General features: G+C 39.5%; 2 protein-coding genes across 3 annotated transcripts in view; one reads left to right on the top strand and one right to left on the bottom strand.

Moving 5' to 3' along the window:
• The window catches only part of astn2 (astrotactin 2), a 291,315-nt gene that overhangs the window by 57,229 nt on the left and 211,016 nt on the right, over positions 1-23,070 (bottom strand). For both annotated transcript variants that reach the window (XM_085168613.1, XM_085168612.1), the window contains exons 14-17: positions 19,806-19,930; positions 18,537-18,641; positions 17,201-17,380; positions 259-581 (exon numbers count right to left, since the gene is read on the bottom strand). In XM_085168613.1, the coding sequence (XP_085024739.1) occupies positions 259-581; positions 17,201-17,380; positions 18,537-18,641; positions 19,806-19,930 (733 nt within the window). The remainder of the gene's footprint in view (positions 1-258; positions 582-17,200; positions 17,381-18,536; positions 18,642-19,805; positions 19,931-23,070) is intronic.
• trim32 (tripartite motif containing 32) lies at positions 4,401-12,837 on the top strand. The gene is made up of 2 exons (XM_085168614.1): positions 4,401-4,533; positions 6,600-12,837. The coding sequence occupies exon 2, from the start codon at positions 6,612-6,614 to the stop codon at positions 8,646-8,648; it is 2,037 nt and encodes a 678-aa protein (XP_085024740.1). The 5' UTR covers positions 4,401-4,533; positions 6,600-6,611; the 3' UTR covers positions 8,649-12,837.

Genomic DNA, 23,070 nt, shown 5'->3' with positions numbered 1-23,070 from the left:
TTGCAAACTTGGGAAAATAAAAAGAATTGCGGTATTAATGATAAAATTAGGCATTTCATTAAAAAAACAAAAACATCTGATGTTTAAATAAAGTGGTGAAAGTTTATTCCTGTATGTGGATTGCTTTTGCTTTGAGTAGCATCACACCTCTTAATTAGGTTGACAGTTCACATTCTCATCTGTCCCTTTTCCCTTTGCACACATGCATGTGCACGTAAGCTGGCACACAGACACAGAGCTCCCACGCTGCTTTCTCACCTCTTTGGTGACGTTGTCTTGGACCAAGCTGTAAAGGGGCACGACGCGGCTGACTTCCAGCAGAACAGGGATGGGGGAAGGCTGTTCACCAGTCCTGCCGTTACCAGTGCGGCCTCTTCCCGATACTCCGCCCATCATGGCCTGGTGATGGCATAGGTGGCAGCCAGCTGGACAGCTGCCCTTTTCTTCGCAGCGGATCTCCACGCCATTCACCATGTCATCAGATAAAAGCTGGCTCTTCTGCAGCGCCGACAGGTAGCTGATGAAGGGAAGTGACTTCAGCTCACGACGCCCGCCTCCACCAATACCCTGCTCTGTTGCCTCTGGAGGGGTTTTGGGGGGAGAAAGGGGTGTTATATGGGGCATTAGTCAAAGGAATGAGATAAACAATTAAGTGCAATATTGATTTACTTTAAATGATTGATGCCATAGTGTCAGATTCTTTCTTTTTTTACATGTACGCTTTTATAATTATAAAGACAATCCCCCTTTTCTTAACTCTGTAAAAATAATTTAACCTTGCTTGGAGAAAAAGAAGATTAGTTGCATAGAATATCACCATCTGGATTTACTTGAAAGAAAAAAAAACAAAAAACCTAATCCCTTACGACCATCAGCTGTCATAGACAAAAGAGGAATGGCTAGGGGATAAAAGAAGGAGGGAGGGGATGTGCCTGGTTTCTTCTCATAAGTGTCAATTACCACTTTTTGATGTCCTCACTGGAGTTTGGGGAGATTCTTTTTCATCATTTCCTCCTTAAGCAGGAAAATAACACACCACATGGAAAGAAGAGGAAGTGAAAGAAACAGGGGAGGAGAGAGATTGCTAATCGGGGGTTGAGTGATTGATTTGGAGGACACAGCAAGCCACATGTTTCAGTGGAGCACATCTGCCATCTGCGCTGATGTGGCAGATGTGCTTTTCTTTCCGTTTACTTTCCAAAGAAATGCGAGTTTTCCAACTAAGCGATAATATATTTTTTCTAAAACAATAAATAAGAGTGCACCAAAGCTTCTTTCATGATATAACAGTTAAATATAATGCACTGTCTCGCTGTGCAACAAACTATGGAGAAAACACAATGAGAAATATGCACAATGAGACGTATATTACTGAAAACAAATCCGTTTTATCAGTGTAAATTACAACATCAGCCTCTACACATGTACAAAAACAGCAAAATCCTACTCTATAGTCACGCTTACTGAAAGTGTAGACAGTTTAAGTTTGCTCTTCCTCTTCATTGCATGTTCAGTTAGGCCATTTAGACATGCTCTTTTAAAAGGCTTATTAAGAATTAGCTTTGCAGAAAAGAAAACTGCAAGCATCAAATAACAAATGTACAGCATGCAATGCATAAAAGAAAATAGCCGGCATCTTATAAAAAAAATGTGAAATATTTATCTGCAAATACAAAAGAAACATTTTCGAACTATTCTAATTTGCATTACATTTATGTGGCATTTCCATGATCGTTTCAATTAAAAATTGAGGTAAGTAAGTAAAAATTTGACAACAAAGTTGTTGCAACAATTAAGTATCATATCCAAAAAGAATACTGGGTTTAGACAAATATACCAGAGTGGATTCTTCCAGGATAATATTAAAAAGTGTCTCTAAAATAACCATCTGTGCTCAAAGTTTAGTTATTAAATCTAAGCTGTATTTCATGTCAGGTAGCTATGACTTGTTCTGTAAGTCTGTGTGTCAAAGAAAACTTTGTGTGTCTTTGTGAGTTATTCCCTGTGTCCAGCTAGATGACACTTTAAAGGTGGGTGGTAACTTCATTTGAAACACAATGCAAACAGGCTCAATGGGAGGCCCATGAGCCCAATTACACTCACTTCACAAGGAAGCACAGACAATGAAAAGCAATGTTGTCAACCAGCTCCCACAATAAATCCCATATCACCTAAGCATTGTGCACCTGTGTCTGTGAGCCTGCTTATTTGTGGTGTATAAAGTACACTCCACACACATTTAGAGAAATTACACCAAATTCGCAGTTTAAGGAGTGACCCAGCTTGTTGCCTCTTTAGCTGTGACAGCTCTTTACTGTGTGGAATAGATGTGATGCTTGTGCAATACTTGCCTGTCACCAAAACACTGTAAAGAGATAAATGTGGTGAGGTTACTTGCTATTAATCTTGATCTGTCTTTGTTAATTAAAATCTCTTTGTAGACTGGTTGCATCATAATTAAGTCAACAGGGACCCATCCCCTTTGGCCAGAGTGATGTTGCCCACGCAACAACAGCAATAGAGTCAGGTATCTTTCTAAGGCAATTAGATACAGATACACTCACTATGGGCGGATGATGTTATTGCTTTAGTAAGACAACTGTAACAGGCCCATACTAACTAGTGATTTTAACAGGTCCTTGCTTTAAGTATAGATCTTGTGAATTATATACATTTCTTTTAACTAATATAGTGAAAAAAGTGCAGCACAACAATTACGCCTCTGATGATAGTAGGCTAAAAGAAATATTAAATATCTTAGGATATATCTTAAAGTGGGCTATTTTTAGATAGTCCTGTTAAAGTAAATTACATCATCAGCTCCAACATTAAAGCCACGAGCTCAGTGTTGCAACTCTGCAGCTGACACAACAGCTCTCACCCACTGGGGACATGGGAGTTTTCAGCAGTGTGGTGTGATGTCTAGCACCAGACACTGCCAGCTAATCTGGTGGGTCCTATGGGTTGTGGGTGGGGCCTCCTCCAGGCTTGTTCCTGCATATCCCATTGATGTTTGACTGATATCAGGAGAGTTTGCAGACCAGGTTAAAAATACAGACTCATGTTGCCTTAGCTGGTCGGCGTTTCTGCAGAATAGGTGGGACATGACCTTCGGAGGAAGCCAGTGCTGTTAAAGCAAAGGGAGGTGCTGTCGCCATGCAGACAAGGGTTGTGTTTTGTCTGCAACAATGGTGGCACGTGTCAGAGTAATCCACATGATTGCCGGGACCCAAGGTTTCCTGGCAGAACATTGTGCTGTAACTGGATTACCAGTGGTATTCACTTCACCTGTCAGTGGTTTTAATTTTGTTGCTGATATCTGTATCGTGTGAACATTCTAAGTAGACCTATTCTGACATCTAGTGGTCACTCTGTGTAATTACTGCCTTCTTTTAAAAACAAAGCTTGTGAACACTGCTTCAGGTATGCTATGGGAGAATAGTTTTCTCAGCTACAAGTTTGGTTACTTGGTTACAAGTTAACCAGTTATCTAACTTAAAAGGGGGTAGCTTTAATGGAGAAGGATATTCTGCTAAAATGACATTGCAATAATTTTATTGTGTTTATTGCATTTTACTGTTGATCTCCAAAAGTTGATTCTGTTCATCTGGACGTAGGGTTTTATGGGAGAAACACTACGTCCAGCGCGGAGTCAAGGAGGCCATTTACGTGAAAAGGGAAAGACCATCTCTGAATCGAGGAGGGGGGCCTAAGGGTGCATCTGTCACCATCTTACAATGCTGTGATGCAGCCATTCCCCAACTCTCTGTGAATGGTACTCATGGCCATTGATCATTGGTCTTTGATCAGTGGGTTTTGGTCAGTGGTTGTTGATCAATGGTCATGAGAATTTGCATAATTAAGATTAAGGAACTGACCTCCCAGCCCATTGTTCCTTCAGTGGGCTGGTTTCAGTCATTATGCAAATGTACTGTTTATAAGATTGGGGAAACCTGCAGTCAGCTGAGACTAAAGAAGTCACTTGGATGAGTGACAAAACGTTTCTCCCACAAAACGCTACGTCCAGATGAACAGAATCAACTTTTGGAAATTTACTTTCCTGGATGATTGAGAATGCATCAGGACATTTTACTGGTGAATTAACAAGTTGCTGGGAGAAGAACACATATGAATCCAACTAACTGCATTTATAGCACATCTAAACATGCAATGCTTACTCTTGCTTTTTGCCTCTGTGTTTATTCACTGCATATACCAATCTAACCAAATCGATAGAATTTTGTATTTAAAAACATTTGGTATGGAGTTGTATTTCTTTTGGGAATTTCTGAGGTCATCCAACTCGCTAGGTGGCGAGCTCCAGTAATCCTGAAAAACTGCGCTCTTCGTTTACTAAATGGCAGCCAATCAAAACAACCGTAGGGCTCGCCTCTGTGCGTATTGCGTAACATCCCGGTTTTGTGTGCGTGATGTCGTCAGCACTGCAGTCTTTACTAGCAGCTGCATAGCAGAAAGATACAGAACGCCCCGCAACAGCGCTGCACTTTTAACCAGCAAAACAGTGAAGTGAAGGTAATGTTTAAAAGCAGAAATGCCTCGAGAGACTCTTACGACGAGTCGCCTTTCTTACGTTTGAATGCACGCCCTTCAAAGTCAGTACTGTCGGTGAATAACACTACTGTTTATGTGCAGGGCTAAGGGCATTTGTCGTATTGTGGTGAGGCCTGCGATTTACTTTTCCTTTGCAAGTCTGGACTGCAGTGTCAACCTGCTGTAAAACAACAAGTTAGCATTATGTTGGTGTAGGATTTAATCTAGTACTCCCGGTTCTCATTAGCATGACACGGTGTATCTCTTAGCTTGCTGATACACGCCATCACTCACCATATGTCGGTTTTCAGTAGCTCCACGTCATTGAACTGTGTCTATCTAACCGTTAATTAGTGTGAATGCTCACAGTATTGTTATTCAAATCTTTATTATTATTCTATTTTATATATTCCGTACGTTTTTTGGCATCCATCTCCTTCAAAACCATTCAACTTAGAAAAAACATTCAAACACCGTTAGATTCCTCTTCTTTTGGACATGACTGCTTTTTTTTATTTTTAACATTTATATTTTTAAAATTATTCAACTTTTTTCAACAAAAATTTCCCATGTATTTCAATGGGGAGACCCTTCAAATCCTCATTCAACTTACTCATTTTTCAAATCTTACTACTTCCACATACATTGACATAGAGCCACCATTCAAACTTTAAAACAAAGACAAGACATTCAACTATTCAACTTGTATTTATCTTTTCAATATCTATTATACTTTTTCTTCAGTTCCAGTTTAAGATTCATGATGTTTTTTCACCCGTTTCAGAGTTTATAATGGGTGTGTATGGGACGGAATGTTGGGGCTAGAGTGAGACAGCTCAACTGCTAGAGTGAGAGGAGCGAAAAAATTAATCTTAAAATCTTTTTTAAAAACTGCTGCTGTGATTTCATATGATTTATGATTTGATGATTTCTATGATTTTACCCTCAAAACGTAGCCATCGCTGTCCTCTTTCATCCAATGTGTTTACTATTGTACTAGGTGTTATGGTTCTTTCATAAATGTCACCGATGCACAGCCTCCTCCCTCCAACTCTTCCATTGACTCTAATGTTAAAATGGCTCAGAAGGTTCGTTTGAAAAGTACGGGCTGTCTTTATACTGTCACCACGTCCATATAATAAACTCCACAGGCATGAAAACTGAGAATTCAGTAGACTAGACATTGCTGCCGCTCACGGTGAAAGAATTTTGTGAAAGAATTTTGTCAATACGACGTGTACTTTTCATTTGGGAACGATTTGTTTCGGCCTGACTTTTCTGTTCATTTTAAGCAGCAAATGTGAGGCGCATGTCTGTGTGCGTGTATGGAGCCATTGGGTGCAGTCACTATAGCAACCAGGCTCACACCTGCCTGCTTAATGAGCTCTCTCTCACTCTGCCAAGATTCATCTTAAACACTTCTTTCAACTGCTGCTGTGTCCACAGTGTTTGCTCTACAGCCATCATTTTACCCTCAAAACGTCGTCATCGTTCTGCAACACCGTGTCTTTCAAAGCTCAGAGATGTAAACCTTTTAAAACTGTGTGGATCCAAGTGGAGGGATCACATTTTAGTCATTCAGTGATTCAAAGAATATGAACTTTTAATATTCATTCAGATGTTTTCTGACTCTAAAATTTCTTTTCTCATTTCTTAGGTTTTTCTAATTTACATTTAAAACATTTTCAGCTATTTTCCACCTCCTTTGTCTGTGTAAACGTCAGCTTTTTGCACTTCAGCACTTTTGTTTTCAGATTAAATTCTGTTTCTTTTTATCTCATTCAAACTTTTTAACTTAAAATTCAGCAATTAATTCATTTCAGTGCATACATTCAGATTCAAGCATTCGCACTGCAGTTTCTTCAGAAAATGCACTTTCTAGTGTTGATCTAATCTGCTCTGTTATCTAGAATCTAACTTAAACTTGACCTGGCAAATAAGCGTGGCTGCATCCTGTGTTTATTTTTTGAATATCTGTTAGTTTCGTCTGCTTCAGTGTTACACAGTGTGGCACAATGTTACAGAACTTTTCATTTCTTCCATTTAAGGTGAGGACCACAATGGCAGCTGCTCTTGACCCAGATCTAATGAGGGAGGTTCTCGAATGCCCTATCTGCCTGGAAACCTACAACCAGGAACAAATGCGACCCAAGCTCCTGCAGTGTGGTCACACAGTGTGCCGGCAGTGTCTGGAGAAGCTGTTGGCCAATACTATCAATGGTGTCCGCTGCCCCTTTTGTAGCAAGGTCTCCCGTATGAGCAGCATCTCCCAGTTGGCTGACAATCTCACTGTGCTCAAGATTCTTGATTGCACTATGTCCTGCAGTGCTGCTGCCGCTGCCCTAATGTGCAAATCCTGCTGCAATCGCCTGCCGCGACAGTACTGCCACGATTGTGCCTCGGTTCTCTGTGAGCTCTGCAAAGGAGACGGCCACCTGCATGAAGGACATTCAGTCCAGCCGATAAGGGTGGCTGCAGAACAGCGTCGTAAGGACCTGGGTTGTAAACTGGAGGCTCTCCGTGATGTTATAGGAGAAATTCAGAAAAAAAAGACAGTAATTGAAAACATTTCCAAGTCCTTGAGACTAAAGTACCGAACGATACAGCAGGACTACACTACAGCTGAGCTACGTCTTCAAGAGGAGCTCAGCAGGTCTCGAAGGACATTCAGGACTTCCATGGCAGAAGTAGAAAAGCTCAACGCGCAGGTCCTGGAGGAGCAGACATATCTTCTTAACATTGCAGAGGTCAAAGTGGTGTCACGCTGTGATTATCTGACAATGCGAGCAAGACAAAGTGACATTGCCCTGCTAAAAGACGATGGCGGAGACAGTGATGATGAGGAACTGGATCTGAGGAGCAGTTTACCCACAACCTTTCAACTGCAACAGCCAGAGCTGATCAGAACAGAGCAGTCTAAACCTCTAGAAGTGGGCCAGCTGACCACAAGAACTTGCACCATCAATACAGATGATGAGGAGAGTGGGTTAGAAATTGCGCTTGAAAGTGATGTAGAAGGGGCGGGAGCTACAGGAGGTGAAGTGGTGGCTCCAGTGGATCTTTACCGAGACATTGACATGATTGCAGCTGTGGAGGAGGCAGTATGTGGTTCGCCAAGCAGCTTTAAATCAAAGTCTATGGATGCAGGAGGAGGATCACCTGGAGCAGCGCGGGCAAGTTCAGGGCCGCCAGTCTGCCAGTTTGTGAAGAAGATGGGCTCTAAGGGAACTCTACCTGGGAGTTTCAATCTGCCTGTCAGCATCTGTGTGACGCCTCAAGGTGAGGTACTGGTGGCTGATCGTGGGAACTTCCGTATCCAAATTTTTAATCGCAAAGGCTTCCAACGTGAAATTCGGCGCAGCGCTAGTAGCATTGACAACTTTGTCCTGAGCTTCCTGGGGGCTGATTTGCCTAACCTCATCCCCTTATCTATTGCAGTGACTGCACAAGGCTTGATTGGTGTCACTGACAACTACGATAACTCAGTTAAAGTTTACACCATGGATGGACACTGTGTGGCCTGCCACAAGAACCAACTGATTAAACCCTGGGGTATTACTGCCATGCCATCAGGCCAGTTTGTGGTGTCAGATGTCGAAGGTGGCAAGCTGTGGTGTATAGCGGTAGACCGCAACGTAGGTGTGGTCAGCTACAACAGACTTTGCTCTGCTGTACGGCCAAAGTTTGTGACATGTGATGCAGCTGGAACGGTTTATTTTACCCAGGGCTTGGCCCTGAACTTTGAGAAAAGCCAGAATGAGCCCCACCTGGAGGGTGGCTTTTCCATCGGTTCGGTGGGTACTGATGGCCAGCTTGGCAAACAGCTCAGCCATTTCTTCTCGGAGACGGAAGACTTCCGCTGTATCACTGGCATGTGTGTGGATTCCAATGGAGATTTGCTGGTTACAGACAGTGGCAGGAAAGAAATCCTCCAGTTTCCAAAAGAAGGTGGATACAATATTTTAATCCAGGAAGGGCTGACCTGTCCTGTGGGAGTGGCCACTACCCAGAAAGGACAGCTGCTAGTGCTGGACTGTTGGGACCACTGTGTTAAAGTCTACACATACATTCAGAGGAGGCATTCCTCTACTTCTTAGAAGAACAACAAAGTACAGAAGTTTGGAAAAGGAAGAAACCTACTCTTATTTAGCAATCTTTAATTTAGCCGCAGTCCAGTCAGTTCTCACTCTCATTTGGGTTATTAAATCAGTAGTTCAGTCAATTCAATTCAGGTTCAGGTTATAGTCTACTGGGTTTTATCTTGAGTATCTCAAGTTGAATCCGGTTCTTATAATGCAGGGATGTCAAACTCATTTTACATTGTGGGCCACATACACGTACAGCCCACTTTGATCTTAAGTGGGCCAGACTGGTGAAACTCCCCTTTCTGATAGTGGTTAATCACACATTTAGTCCCTGAGATATTTCAATATAAAGAAACAAGTGCAATTTCAAGAATAAATCAGTTTTTCTACACGATATAGAAATGTTGCTTTGGGCTTAAATTGTAAGAAGTAATGTGTAAAAGTACATAAAAAATTATCAAACTAAATTTATTGTCATTAATTGACAGAATGTCTTTTTTTTTTTTTTTTTTTTAAATGCTGAACCGACTGTACAAACAGTAGATGGTGAAAAAACAGGAGCTTTCTCTCATTTAATGGTTTACTGGTGTTTATTTACTTTGGTGAAGTATAAACGATCACTGAGGAGGTCAGTAGGAAAAGCTGTAAAACTTGTGAAAATATAGTTAAGTTTAAAATTTATGACCTCCTTGACAATTTCCAAAGCCATCCAGTGGGCCAGATTGGACTTTTTGGTGGGCTTATTCTGGCCACTGGGCCTTATATTGGTCTAGTGCATCTGATCATGCAAACTTTTAAGATTAAACACACTGGCATGCTATCTCTTTGGAATAAGCCTAAGATGCAACTGATTTCTTTTCTTCCTTCCCATTTTATTGGCTGCTGTACTCACCAATCAGCCTGGCCTTCGCTAAACATGTATTTACATTAAATAAAGCATAAGGCTTTGAGCCTGTGAAGCACTTTATCGATATATCACTGTTTTCTTGTGTTAGGTTTAAGTAGCACACACTAACATTGATGTCGCTGAATGCAGCTGGCAGCTTTAATGTTTACTGCACAGTTAGCTCATAGCATAACCAAGTACCAGCATTCATTAAATTGCATTCAGTAACATTCAGGGAACATTAAATTTAAAACATTAAGGTGTGGACTGAAAAGAGTCCAAACTCCAATATTATGTGCTGTGGTGGAACTATTAAACCGTAATAGGGATATTAATGGAATTTGTTTCTTTTTAATTCATGTTTTAGGAAACCTGTTATGTAGGACTGTAAAGGTGAAAAACAGAACATTACTACAAAGTTAAAGTTCATTTAATGGTAGCCTTGTTAATACAATCAAAAGCGCTTTTTATTCGGTTGACCACATTATCATTTTTTCTGTGGGGCATTGAGAGCACATTATTGTTTTTTGTTGCGGTATTAAAGTTCTGTCTGTCAATCTTATATACATCGTGCCCAAACACGAGACACCAGTTGGGAACATTCTGGAGCAGTCGTTAGGCTTTAGTGACATTTAAGCAACTGTCACTAAAATTCACAGCCTGAGCTGCATACATTTCTCTCTGTACATTTCACATTTGTACATTTTTTTTTTGTAATTTTCTTCCAGTGACTTTCCAGCCATGGCCTAACCACAATATCACTGAAAAACAGACAGATGTAGCATAAAATTCTGTAATCTGTTTCAGATGATATTCCAGCTGTTTATCTCACTCATAGATTTTACCTCTGTTTTAGCTCTTTGTTTTCCTTTGTTTGGTTTTTGCTTCACCTGGTAGTTTTAGTCTAGTAGGATGAAAAACACAATAGCTTTTTTTTTTTTTCTTACACAGAGCTGTTCCCATAATGAACAAAGCAGAAATGTTCTAAGGGGTAGGATGACCTTTGTAGTTTGGAAAGTGTTTAAAAGTGAAAAGCTCTGAGGGTGTACTCAGAAGTGAGAGTAATGGCTTAGCAAGCTGTGTTGAAGCTTAAAGTCAGAGTTTTCAGTGTCACAAAGGTGACTTTTTTACCTGGCTTAATCACTGTGGTAACCTATGCTAAACACATAACCTTGTCAGGAGCGATTTATGTTTAGTTTCAGTTCAACATCAGCTTGAAGCGCCATGTTCTCACTGATTCTTTAATTTATACCATGTGTTAAGTACTGTACAGATTCTTTGCTGGAGTAATATGTTTCATATATGCAACCTGTTAAGCCGTACCTCACTGAAACCACTGAATGCTGTAAAATTCCAACAGCACAAACTGCATCGTATTTGCATGCATTCGGTTGGTGATGCAGAAAACGTATAGATGTTTTTATGCATGATTCTTATCTGCTGCTAAGTCTGCTTTTACATTGCTGGAGCTGCTAGAACACAAAATGGAAAATCGATCAGACCATTTGTCACCAAGAATACGTATTCAATCAGTAAAATGAATTTCACTTTGAGCCGGCAATAAACAAAAGAAAGTTCTCTATGTGCTTTAGTAGGCTATGTGACAGCAGCATTTAATGTTTAAATGTATCTGGTTTAAACTTTCAGAGCTCTAATATGCAGACCTTGCATTAGAAATTAACGGCAACATAAAAACAAATAAATTATCAAGCCAGGTTTAATCATTGCGTGCATTAAATCATCAGATTGTTTTTCACCTATTAACGTCTCTGACTGGAGGTGGCACTCGCGGGGATCGTTTTATGCAGAAGCAGAGTCATATAATACGTGAAACACCCCGTTTTGTGTTTGAGTGTGCTCGGAGCCTGAATCAGAAAACCTTTCTTAACAGAAAGTTGATAACCGCCATTGTGATACCCATTATCTCCAACTGGGGTTTAATGTTTTGTCATGCCAGCTAATATAAAGAAAGCCTGGCTATGTTGAACTTCCTTTGTAGTATACCCCTGAGTTCTGTTCCCTAAAAAAAGTACCTACAGCTGCATCAAATGCAGTCACGTCTAAAGGATATATACGATACTACCATCGCTAACACTAAACCGCTGCAACACTCATGTCACAGACAAGACAGATTTCTAAAAATACAAATGTTTACAAACTTTGTTCAAACCTGACATGCTCCATGGCATTGTTTCCTAATGCTTGCCTACTGGTTTCAAAATCTTTGTAGGAATCATAGCTAGCAGGAGCAATTGGAGTAGCACTGCAAGGATAATGATGATTGAAAACTCCAGCATCCTACCCCACACCTGAGTTTGTGAAACTGTTGCTTTGTATTCTCCAGGTTTTCGTTCAATATTAGATAGCTTGCAACCGGAGTTCTCAGTTGTTGGTAGATAGGACAACAGCCATATGTAATATTTTGCTATTTCATGCACAGCGTCTCCATTCTGGTCTCCCATCAATTTGTAATTTATTGGTACACCATTTAAATTGATTTAATTTCTGAATTTAATGGTGGTGTGAGAAAGCTGATGCTTTTAGGATAAATAAACAAAAAAAAAAGTATTTTTTTGTTTTTTTGAAGACAATGATTGGCAGGTGGGACAGGGCAGACTGCAGACTCACTCTGTTTTAGCCTTAAAAATATTTTATTTCACAAAGCTGACCTTAACTCTGCACTGGAGCCCTATTAAGCAGCATGAGAATCAAACTGTGTAATAACCAATACATGTTTTTAATATTGCTACATAAACAAAGAGGAGAAGAAAGTTGAACTGAAGTATCCTATCTAGTCTATCACACTCATATATTTGTGCTGTTACATTTTGGGTGATGTATTTATTTTTGGGCTATGCGTTACCTTAGCACTGATTGATTAAAGACTCTCTCGTCTGCATGTCACCCTTACCATAAATTCTTTTAGTGCTGTACATTAAAGAGATCAATGAAATGTAATTACTGGACATATTCAAGCTGTTTAAAGTAACACAAAAATGCATAAAATGCCAGAAAAATCAAGTGTCCTTGTGTCAGTGTGGTAAACATCAAATTATCTCACATTGTCTCATCTTAATATTATTGTTATGTTTTTGAAGAAAGGTTATTTCCTTGCATATTTATTCAGTAATTCTACTAGGTTGTTATATTGCATTGTGTCAATGAACCAAAAACCAGTGACTTTTAAATTCTGTTGTTGAAGGCTATGAATTTTACAGTGTGTTGAGCACATTGTAGACATCTGTGTCGTCCAATTCCTGTTTGTATTGTTAAGAATCTGAGTGCAATAAACATTTATGAAACAAGCAGATAAAATGTCTGCAGTAGTGTTTTTTTTTTTTAATGTATTTTAGTTGAATGGGAGCGTGCATAATTTTTCAGTTTCTCTCTGCTATTATTAAAAGACAGGATTTTAACCTTTTTTGTCACTGTAACTGATTAGCTGATTACTTCATTTACATATACTTAGATGCAGGTAATGGTGGTTGATGAAGACAAAAGTAGTAACACTGACAATTAGGCCATAATACAGGCAATCAACCCTATCAGTGTTTTAAGCTGTCAGAATAATGTGGCAGGATAAAGGGCACTTTATTTCTTACCTAAAATGTTGTACAAGTAAAATCTAGTTAACACTCAAGTACACACAGCTGGAAGTTATGAGACACAAACTTAGTTGGTGCTTCAAGTGCATTGCTGAAGAACATCACATTTTATGGTCTTTATTAAGCATAAATAAAGACCATAAAGTAAAATGGACATGCTTTTTTGAAAAGTCTCATACTTCTGTGACACATATATTTAGATTTGGGTTAATACGTTTTTGGACAATAACACAATTTTCATTTTGCCACTGTATACCAGCACGGGTAATTTTATTCAATATGTGATTGAAATGCAGCTGTAATTTTAGGGGTTTAACAGAAGTACTGCATTAACCATTTTACATAATTATTTATACTTAGTCCCCCACTTTCAGAGGCTGAAAAGTAACTCTTTCTCCATTATTCTTTCATTGAAAATGAAGGAGGTGATCATTAGCCCGAAATCAGAGAAAAACTTTAGGAGTGGCCAGATCAGTCTGGTGCATTTATAAAAGAAGGATTGCACTGGTCAGCTCAGCAACACAAGGGCCCGGAAGACCTTTTGGTGACGTGAAATCAGCTGAAATCGATGATCATAATTACTTTCCTTGGTTGAGGAAAAAAACCCCTTGACAACATCTAATCATGTCACAAACACCCTTGAGAAGTAAAGGTAGCATTATGAAAGTCTACAATCAAGAAACACCTTTATAAATGGCAATACAGAGAATGTATAAAAACATACAAATCATTGGTTATATTCATGAACAGGAAGGCCCAAAAAGACGCTTCTCAGTTCTGATGAAACAGAATATTGAAACCAAGATTATCTTGTACCAGAACAATAGGACAGAAAAGCATGGAGAGTGAGAGAAACAGCTCATGATCTGATGAACATAAAATATCTGTCAAACGTGGTGGAGGCAGAGCTGTAGAATAGGCCTGTATGGCTGCCAGTGGAACAGGGTCATTTGTGCTTATTGATGATGTGAAGACATAGCATACATTTTCACTGCTATGCAGATGACACCCAGCTCTATCTGTCCATGAAGCCAGATAACACACACCAATTAGTTAAACTGCAGGAATGTCTTAAAGACATAAAGACTTGGATGGCCACTAACCTTCTGCTTCTTAACTCAGATAAAACTGAGGTCATTGTACTCGGCGCTGAAAAGCTTAGAAATATGGTATCTAACCAGATTCTTACTCTGGATGGCATTACCTTGGCCTCCAGTAACACTGTGAGGAACCTTGGAGTCATTTTTGACCAGGATATGTCCTTCAACGCACATATTAAACAAATATGTAAGACTGCGTTCTTCCATTTGCGCAACATCGCTAAAATTAGAAATATCCTGTCTCAGAGTGACGCTGAAAAACTAGTTCATGCATTTATTACTTCCAGGCTGGACTACTGCAATTCATTATTATCAGGATGTCCAAAAAACTCACTGAAAAGCCTTCAGTTAATCCAAAATGCTGCAGCAAGAGTACTGACAGGGACTAGAAAGAGAGAGCATATTTCTCCTGTTTTGGCTTCCCTTCATTGGCTTCCTGTTAAATCCAGAATTGAATTCAAAATCCTGCTCCTCACATACAAGGTCTTAAATAATCAGGCCCCATCTTATCTTAATGACCTTATAGTACCATATTACCCTATTAGAGCACTTCGCTCTCGCTCTGCAGGCCTACTTGTTGTTCCTAGAGTATTTAAAAGTAGAATGGGAGGGAGAGCCTTCAGTTTTCAGGCCCCTCTTCTGTGGAACCAGCTTCCAGTTTGGATTCGGGAGACAGACACTATCTCTACTTTTAAGATTAGGCTTAAAACCTTCCTTTTTGCTAAAGCATATAGTTAGGGCTGGACCAGGTGACCCTGAATCCTCCCTTAGTTATGCTGCAATAGATGTAGGCTGCCGGGGGATTCCCATGATGCATTGAGTTTTTCCTTTCCAGTCACCTTTCTCACTCACTATGTATTAACAGACCTCTCTGTATTGAATCATATCTGTTATTAATCTCTGTCTCTCTTCCACAGCATGTCTTTTATCCTGTCTTCCTTCTCTCACCCCAACCGGTCGCAGCAGATGGCCGCCCCTCCCTGAGCCTGGTTCTGCCGGAGGTTTCTTCCTGTTAAAAGGGAGTTTTTCGTTTACATTTTCTTAGTGGGCTGCCCCACTAAGAAAATGTAAACGAGTGCATTTATTTTTTCCTATTGATAGACCCCCACTCCCCAATGCCATCCATAATACACCAAAGTACAAAGACATTTTCTGTGAATTAATGAAAACTTTATATTCTAAATTTATAATTAAAGGACAGTGAGCAATTACCTGCCAGAACCTTTTTTCTGTAATTTTACACATTTATCATATCACTGGCCCACTTCTCATCAGCTGTATGCAGCCTATGATGGTTGACATTGAGTTTGACGGGTCTACTCTAAATCCTTGAGGTTTCGTGGCTTAGTAAGTTGAAGCTCCCTCCACAGACTTTCTACAGGACTAAATTCTGGACACTGGCTAGCCCACTCTATGAAGTTATGTGCCTCTTCTTTAGCCACTCTTTTTTTGCCTTAGTGGTTTGTTTTGGGTTGGAAGCCCGATCCACGACCCGTTTTCAGTGTTCTGGTAGAAGTAAAGATGTTCTCATCCAAGACTGTATTTTTTGTGCCTTTTGTCTTCCTCCAAACAAGGGTCAAGCTGATGCCAAAGAGCTTGATTTTGGTTTCATCTGTCCACACCGCTGGTGTACTTAAGATGTAACTGTACTTGTGCCTTCTTAAGTAGGAGATCTTGCGAGTGGTGCAAGATTTTAGTCCATTGAGGCATAGTATGTTACCAGTCGTGTTCTTGGTGAATGATCTGACATGCCTTCAGATCATTAACTGCTCCTGTGTAGTTTTGGGCGGATCCACCACTTATGTCTTAATCATCCTCATCTTGCATGGAACACCAGACCAAGGGTGACTGATGGTCACACATACAGAGCCTATGGGAGCTAGAATTCTGGCGGAGTTGTATCAAATACTTATTCTTCATTCAATGATATGCGAATCAGTTTCTAACGTTTATATTTTTTTCTGGATTTTTAGTTGATATTCTGTCTCCATTAAAATGAAACTAACATAAAAACGAGAGACTGTTCATTTCTTTGTAAGTGAGCAAACTTAAAAATTCAGCAGGGGGCCACTGATACTCTCTGTTATACTGATACTCCCTACTAAATACTCTCTGTCCTGATTAAGACAAATGCTGGAAGCTGATCGGACAGCGGTTCATGACCAGTTAATAACCCAAATAATACTGCAAAAACAACCCAAGAGATTTTCAAGGCAAGAAATATTACGATATAAAAATGTATAAAAATGGCTCTAATTCCTGAACAGTTAATGCAATACTTTTATTAAACCCATTTGAATTAAAGCTGCAAGCCTCCACTTCAATCACATCTTGGCTGTTTGATTTAAAATCCACTGTAATAGTGTACAGAGGAAAAATTATTTCACTTTTCAAATGCTTATGGACTTTTCTACTATAAACGTTGCTAGAATTGGAAAAAAAAAACACTATCTTGTTATATTGCTCTTTGTAAGAGGGAGGGGGGGATGTTCAGCAGTCGACCTCTCTGACCCAGAATTCTGTCTTCTTTTTATTTTTAGAGCCAATAAACCTCACTGATCACCCAAACTAAATATCACTATTTGGGATCACTAAAAAGGTTAACAAAAACACAGTTAAAAAAGCAACAGCATTGCAAATGCCAGATGATGGATGCTTTTAAATTAACACGGTTATCTTGAATTCAAGTAATTTAACCGAAGACTGAATTAATTAAGGATGGGTTCTTTATACACAAGTTAAGTTTCTATATTCAGATAAAGTTTAGACCCATGTTTCTGTTAACACTAGGGCTTAGTTTAACTCTCTTCACACCACAGGTTCACCCTTTATTAAAACATGGTGTCCTTTTTGTAACTATAAGTTATCTAAATTATCCCTGTGTTGTATATGAGGCAGGCATTTTCATATATTACTCCAGAATTCAGCAATCAGATATTTTGGGCTTTAATTGCTAACTGTTAGCATACTCACCTTTCTGGTACTGCAGCCAGAGCTGCTGCTGGGCCTTCTTGCTGGGGAAGTAAATGCTGCAGCTGAGCTCAGAGCCATACAGGGCTTCAGACACATAATGGCTGCCATATTGCTGAAGAAAAGCCAGCAGCTCGTTACGTGTGCTCTCTGTTGACAGTGTCTTCAGCACCTTAGAAAAGCCTAAAAAGTCAAGGACGAGATGAGTGAATTATTTGAGTGTCCAAATAGGTGAAAAGGATAGACTGGCCAGTCACAATATAAAAACTACCTGCCTAACATTGTATAGGTCCTTTTTGTGCAACCAAAGGAAGTCTGACCTGTCAAAGCATTAACTCCACAAGGCCTTTAAAGGGGCTCTGAGGTACGACACACAAAGCAGATCCTTTAAGCCCTGTAAGCTGTGAGGTGCAAGGTTGTTTTTTTTTTTCAGCACAAACCACATATGCTTTTAAAGCTCATGGCATTGTTACCTATTATAGAAACTACACAGTTGCAGAGAAGGGGCTGCGTGGATTGCAACAACGCCTGGTGAGTGCTGCATGTCAAAGTAACATCCACATAATTGCCAGACCCAAGGCTTTCCAGCAGAACACTGGCCAGAGCATCATTCTACCTGCCTCAGCTTGCTTTCCTGCTGTAGTGCATCTTGCTGCCATCTGTTCCCCACGCAAACAACGTGGGCACACACACACACACACACTCCTCTGTCTACATGGACACCCCAGGCTACTTTCTTTCACTGCTCCATTGTTCAGTTCTAACACTCACATGTCCATTGTAGACACTTCAGCTGTCGGCATTCTGAGCAGCCCGTGAGTATGCAGCCACACAAGCAGAAACCTTCACTGCAATGTGTTTTATGACACTTTTCTGTCATAGCCAGCATTAAGGTTTGCAGCAATTTGCGGAATCAGACCACACAGGATAGCCTTCACTCATCACACATATTAATGAACCTTAGGCTGGTTCACTGGTTGTCCTTCCTTTAAACAATGCACGTGGGAAACACATGAGCCATTTTGTATATCCTCTGATCTGGTGGTCTAGCTATCACAATTTAGTCCATGTCAAGTTGCTCTGATTCTTACAATTCACCATTTCTTTCCAAAAATGCATGTTAAAACATTTTTTCTACTTGATGGCTAATATATCCCACCATTTGACAGATTCTATTAAAAATATAAAATATAATAAATATAAATATTTATTACCAAATAACGACCCCAAAAGATACCTCAACTAATAGCTAGGTGATAGCATTGAAAACATGCTCTTATTCATCAGTTTCTTATATTCTGATGGCAGGTGATCAGAGTTTTATTATTCAGACACTGACCTGTAGCTAGGGTAATAGAGCTGAGTTTGACTTTGTACAGATTGCTGCGCACTCTCCACTGCTGAACCATAGGGTACCCAACAGCCTCGCTGAACTGGGCATCCCCTAAGGAAAACAAAATGTGAACAAACCGGTGAATTTAAGACAAAAAGATATCAAAAAGTTTACAGCTACAACAAATTTAAAACTAATTATAAATTTCAGAATTATGAAGACATACTGAAATTCAAAACAAATGAACAAATTAAATCTATCATTTCATTTGTACAGTTTATTGCACAACCATTGTTATCCATTACTGTCTTAACACCATTTATTATCCCAGCCCATATCCCAGCTGCTCCTGGATCAATGGTGATATATAGAGCAGCTTGAACTCCAATTGGATTGCTGACATTAGAAGTGGGAGCAATCTTGCCTTTCCCTGCAATTCAATTACCAAACTTTCACTTCAGTCTAGAACTAAATAGCCTCAAAAGTGAGGAGCAAGGGGGGAAAACAATAAACTGCTTACGGGAACCTTGATCCTGTGCCTTTGAAAGGCGTTTTACACCTGAGACATTCATGCACAGTGAAAAAGGGTAATTTTAGTTTGTGCGCATGTGTCCAATTGTTGTGAAAGCAGAACCCTCAGTGAAATATCTCAGGGGTCACTTTGGACCAAGTGCCAATTTAGCTAATGGAAGGATTAGGAAGCAGAGGTGTAGGTGCAGGTTCAAGACCAACATTTAAGTGAATCAGTCCCCCACAGAATAGGGTTGAAAATTAAATAAATACATAAATAAACAATATACACAGTTTATAAACCCATATATTTAAATAGTGTTTATATATAGTTAGTGTGTTTTGAGGCATCTATATGTGTAATTTGCTCTGCATGTGCTCACATTTTAAGATATATAGGGGTATTGGCCTAGGGGTATAAAAGAGGATTTTGTGATCAAACCACAGCTTCTTATATAATATTAGATAATCTTGTGCCCTGGATTTCACAAAACAGAGGCAAATACAAAATAATAATCTACATACTGAGATTTGTGGATTTATGAATTTCAATATAAATCTCTTGTATCTTCTTGATCCTGGGCCTTTCAAATAAGAAATTGTTGTGTGGGTGCTATATTTTTTTTTAACTTTCTCAAGCAACAGGCTAAAATTGGATAACAGAAAGCTATTCCTAGCAAAAAAGTGCAATAAATCCAATGCCTTTAAAAGAAAAGAGAGACACGAGAAGAAAACATATTCCCAACCTTCCTCAAATGTTCTTACCTGTGAGTAGCTGCAAGTTGGGCAGGGGCTCTGACAAGACTCCTCGACACTGTTCCTCTACCGGTAAAGGAATAACCATGAGACCATCAGCAAGCTGAGGAAAGTCCTTAATAAAATTGTTGTCCCTGAGAAAGAAAAAGAAAGACAGAAAGAAAGAAACCTTAAGTATCTAAAGGAATCTAAAGGTTATGTTTAACAGTCAAGGAAGCAGCTGAACCTCGTGAAATTTGACTGCAGCTCAAAGCATCTGCAATCCTGGCATGTTCCAGTACCTTGTCCAGCTGCTAATGTCCTATATCATTCAGCGATTGGGATTTGGGGATTCACTGTCTCGCGAGTTTCTTCCATGATAATATTTTATGTGCTTTTGGAAAAGGAGTTTGTCCTCCTCTATGTACAGGTAAAAATAAAGGTGTTCGGCTCATCGGTTCCTTATCTTAGATGTGATCAAAAAGTTCTGGGAATAGGGCCATAAAAATCAAAAACCCTTAAAGGATTTAAATTTAGCTTATCTCCAGTACAAGGTCATATTTTTTCTGCATGTCCAGACAGTTTCCAGTGCGGCTTTTATCTTTAGATCTCTCCTGGGAAGCCCCTACATTGGAGGACATCAAGCACATTTTCCAGACACACAAGTAACAGAGGACACAGTGGGACTTCCGCAGAGATTTTAAAAATACCAGTTGCACTGAAAATAGTCCAAAGACAATGAGCTTAAACAGGAGGGTGGCCAAATATAAATCAGGTAAGGTTTTTGAATTTTTATGGACTTGTTAACTTTTTCATCACTTTTTTTGTGCACTGTACTTCATAGTGAAATGTTTAAACTATAAATGTAACAAGATAATCTTTTTGCTTCTTTTTTTTTAAATCTCAGTAATCTCTTTCACCCGTGAGTAGAGGAAATTCCTAGAAGGCCCTGCAAACAACAACAGAATGGGTGCAAAAGCAAAATATACGTGCAAATACAACATGTGAGTGCATGACGCTTAGAGGCGCAGTAAAAGCCACAGTTGTGTCCACCACCTCGAGGGCAAAACAAAGAGCAGCAGGCAAAGGTAACAACAGACTCCATAAAAATCTTTTTCTCATTTTTGGTGAAGATGATAAGTACATGAAAAAAAATGATAATAACAACTGTCAATAGTACAGAAAACCACTGAGGTCATAAATCATCTCATTCTCCCTGCTGTTCGACACTTTAATAACGCCAGCTGGTGTTTAAAAATACAATTTAAAATGGCATTTGGCATTTATAAACACCATTCGATGTTTTAATATCACCAGCTGCCATGTATAAACGCCATTCTTACCATTTAATATTACCGGCTGCTGTTAATAAACGCTGTTGCAAACAGCACTGGAGGACATACAAACACCTCTGTTATCCCATCATCCTCTGTGCCAAGAGAGCAAACATTAATAATATAATGCCAAAGCTGCTCGAAATTCAAGGCTAGCTAACATACGGTCCAAAGATGTGTCTGTCACACGTTATTTTAAGGCCCAGACACAGAATTAATGTTTGGAATTGGTTTTTACTGGATGGCATTTTAAAATGTGACATGTTTCAAATAGTTTTGGCAAAGGTTGTTTATTGTCGTACAGCAAGTTTCCTAGGCAGGTCTCTTTTGGTACAATTTTGCGTAGAGTCTTAAAAGTAACTCTATCTAAGGTGTAACACAAATACTGAGGTTGAAAAAAACAAAACCACGTAGACATAAGTGCCAAAGACACGAGACAAGATGATTTCTGATTTTATGGCACTGAAACTGAAAATTCTGGCTCCAGTTCAAGTTTATGTTGTAACTTCTACTACTGCATAGTGGTTGCTAAACTTTAGAAAAGTAGAGAGCCATCCAACATCCAAATACCCCCATCAGAAAACCTCTTGCTTTCTGTGGGGTTTGCAGTGCAAGACTGCCTACTGGTAATATTATTATTCGAAGAGCATAAAATGTGGAACTGCAAACAGAATTAGATGAATCATGACCTTAAACAGTGACGTTTGTGGGTCGGAGGTTAGAAGATAAAGAACCACACACTATTCTATAGGGACAGGCAACAAAAAACATCCATAAATGCACACATTTTCAAAAACCTTTTTCCATTTCTATTGATCTGCTGATCTGCACCTCTATGATATTTTTCAATGGAAAAAAACTACTTAGGAAAAAATATCATTAGGCCTACATGTAGAGATATAAAACAGAAAATGCTGTGATGCATTTCTTTCAGTAGCTAGGCCATTGTGGTAGAACTGGAGGAGCCTTGGTTCATTTACTGTCAAAAAGATGGGTTGTCTTACTGCACCCTGAAAGCATGGAAGGCTGCAGCAACTTATTTCCTATAATCCACTTTTATAGGACCAAATCTCAGAGCTCAGACCTTGTGTGATAGAAACCCTAGGGCTTGGCTTCACTATTCTTGATATAAATTTTTTATCTTGCTTCTTTCTTTCTGTCCTACTCCTTTCTTTGTCTAATCATAAAGCCTGTTAGACGCAATCACTGCAAAAATGGAGGGGTGGAAGGATCAGCTCAAGGGCAGAAAATGAGAAGAAAGAGAGACAGAAGAGGTATAAAGACTAACATAGTTTATTCTCAGAGAAAACATATCGATTGCTAAACTATATCAGTCAGTTTCATCCAATGGCTCATGGGACCTAAGGTAAAGGTGTGTGGACCAAGATCATGTATACCTTTTTGGATTTTCAAGCCCAGATTTGCGCTGCTCACTATATCCATTCAGATGGTTCAATGTACAGATGATCAAAACAAACAAACCAAAAAAGGTTGGATCAAGACAAGATCAAGACTCCAATCTCAAAGGTAGATTCTGGCATCTGCACAGGTAAGTAGGTGAGAAAGCAAATTCAGAACTGACAGAATGTCAGACTTCGATTTACCTGGTTTTAGCTTGGCTGCAGTTTCTCGGACTGTGTTTATGTGTTTATGTGTGTCTGTGTGTACGTGGCAGGAAAGAAACTTGAAACATTTATTCTGCTGACAGCTCATTACAAGAAGAGACATTTATTTGCAACGCTACAACCCAAACAAACCAGGGTGGTTAACAAGATGAGCCAGTTGCTTGTCATTCTAGAAAGATCATCTTCATCTTGCACAAATGGCTCCACTCATGGCACCACTGCTATGGCGAACTTATCTCACTTAAGACTGAAAAATTACATCTCATAAACTGACAGGCAGCTTATGCAACGAGCAACAGACCTAGCGACAAATGTGTGGGTGCTAATGTGCACGCC

The sequence above is a fragment of the Neolamprologus multifasciatus genome, chromosome 7, assembly GCF_963576455.1.
Source record: "Neolamprologus multifasciatus chromosome 7, fNeoMul1.2, whole genome shotgun sequence".
Lineage (NCBI taxonomy): Eukaryota > Metazoa > Chordata > Actinopteri > Cichliformes > Cichlidae > Neolamprologus > Neolamprologus multifasciatus.
This window is presented reverse-complemented; position numbering and strand designations above follow the sequence as displayed.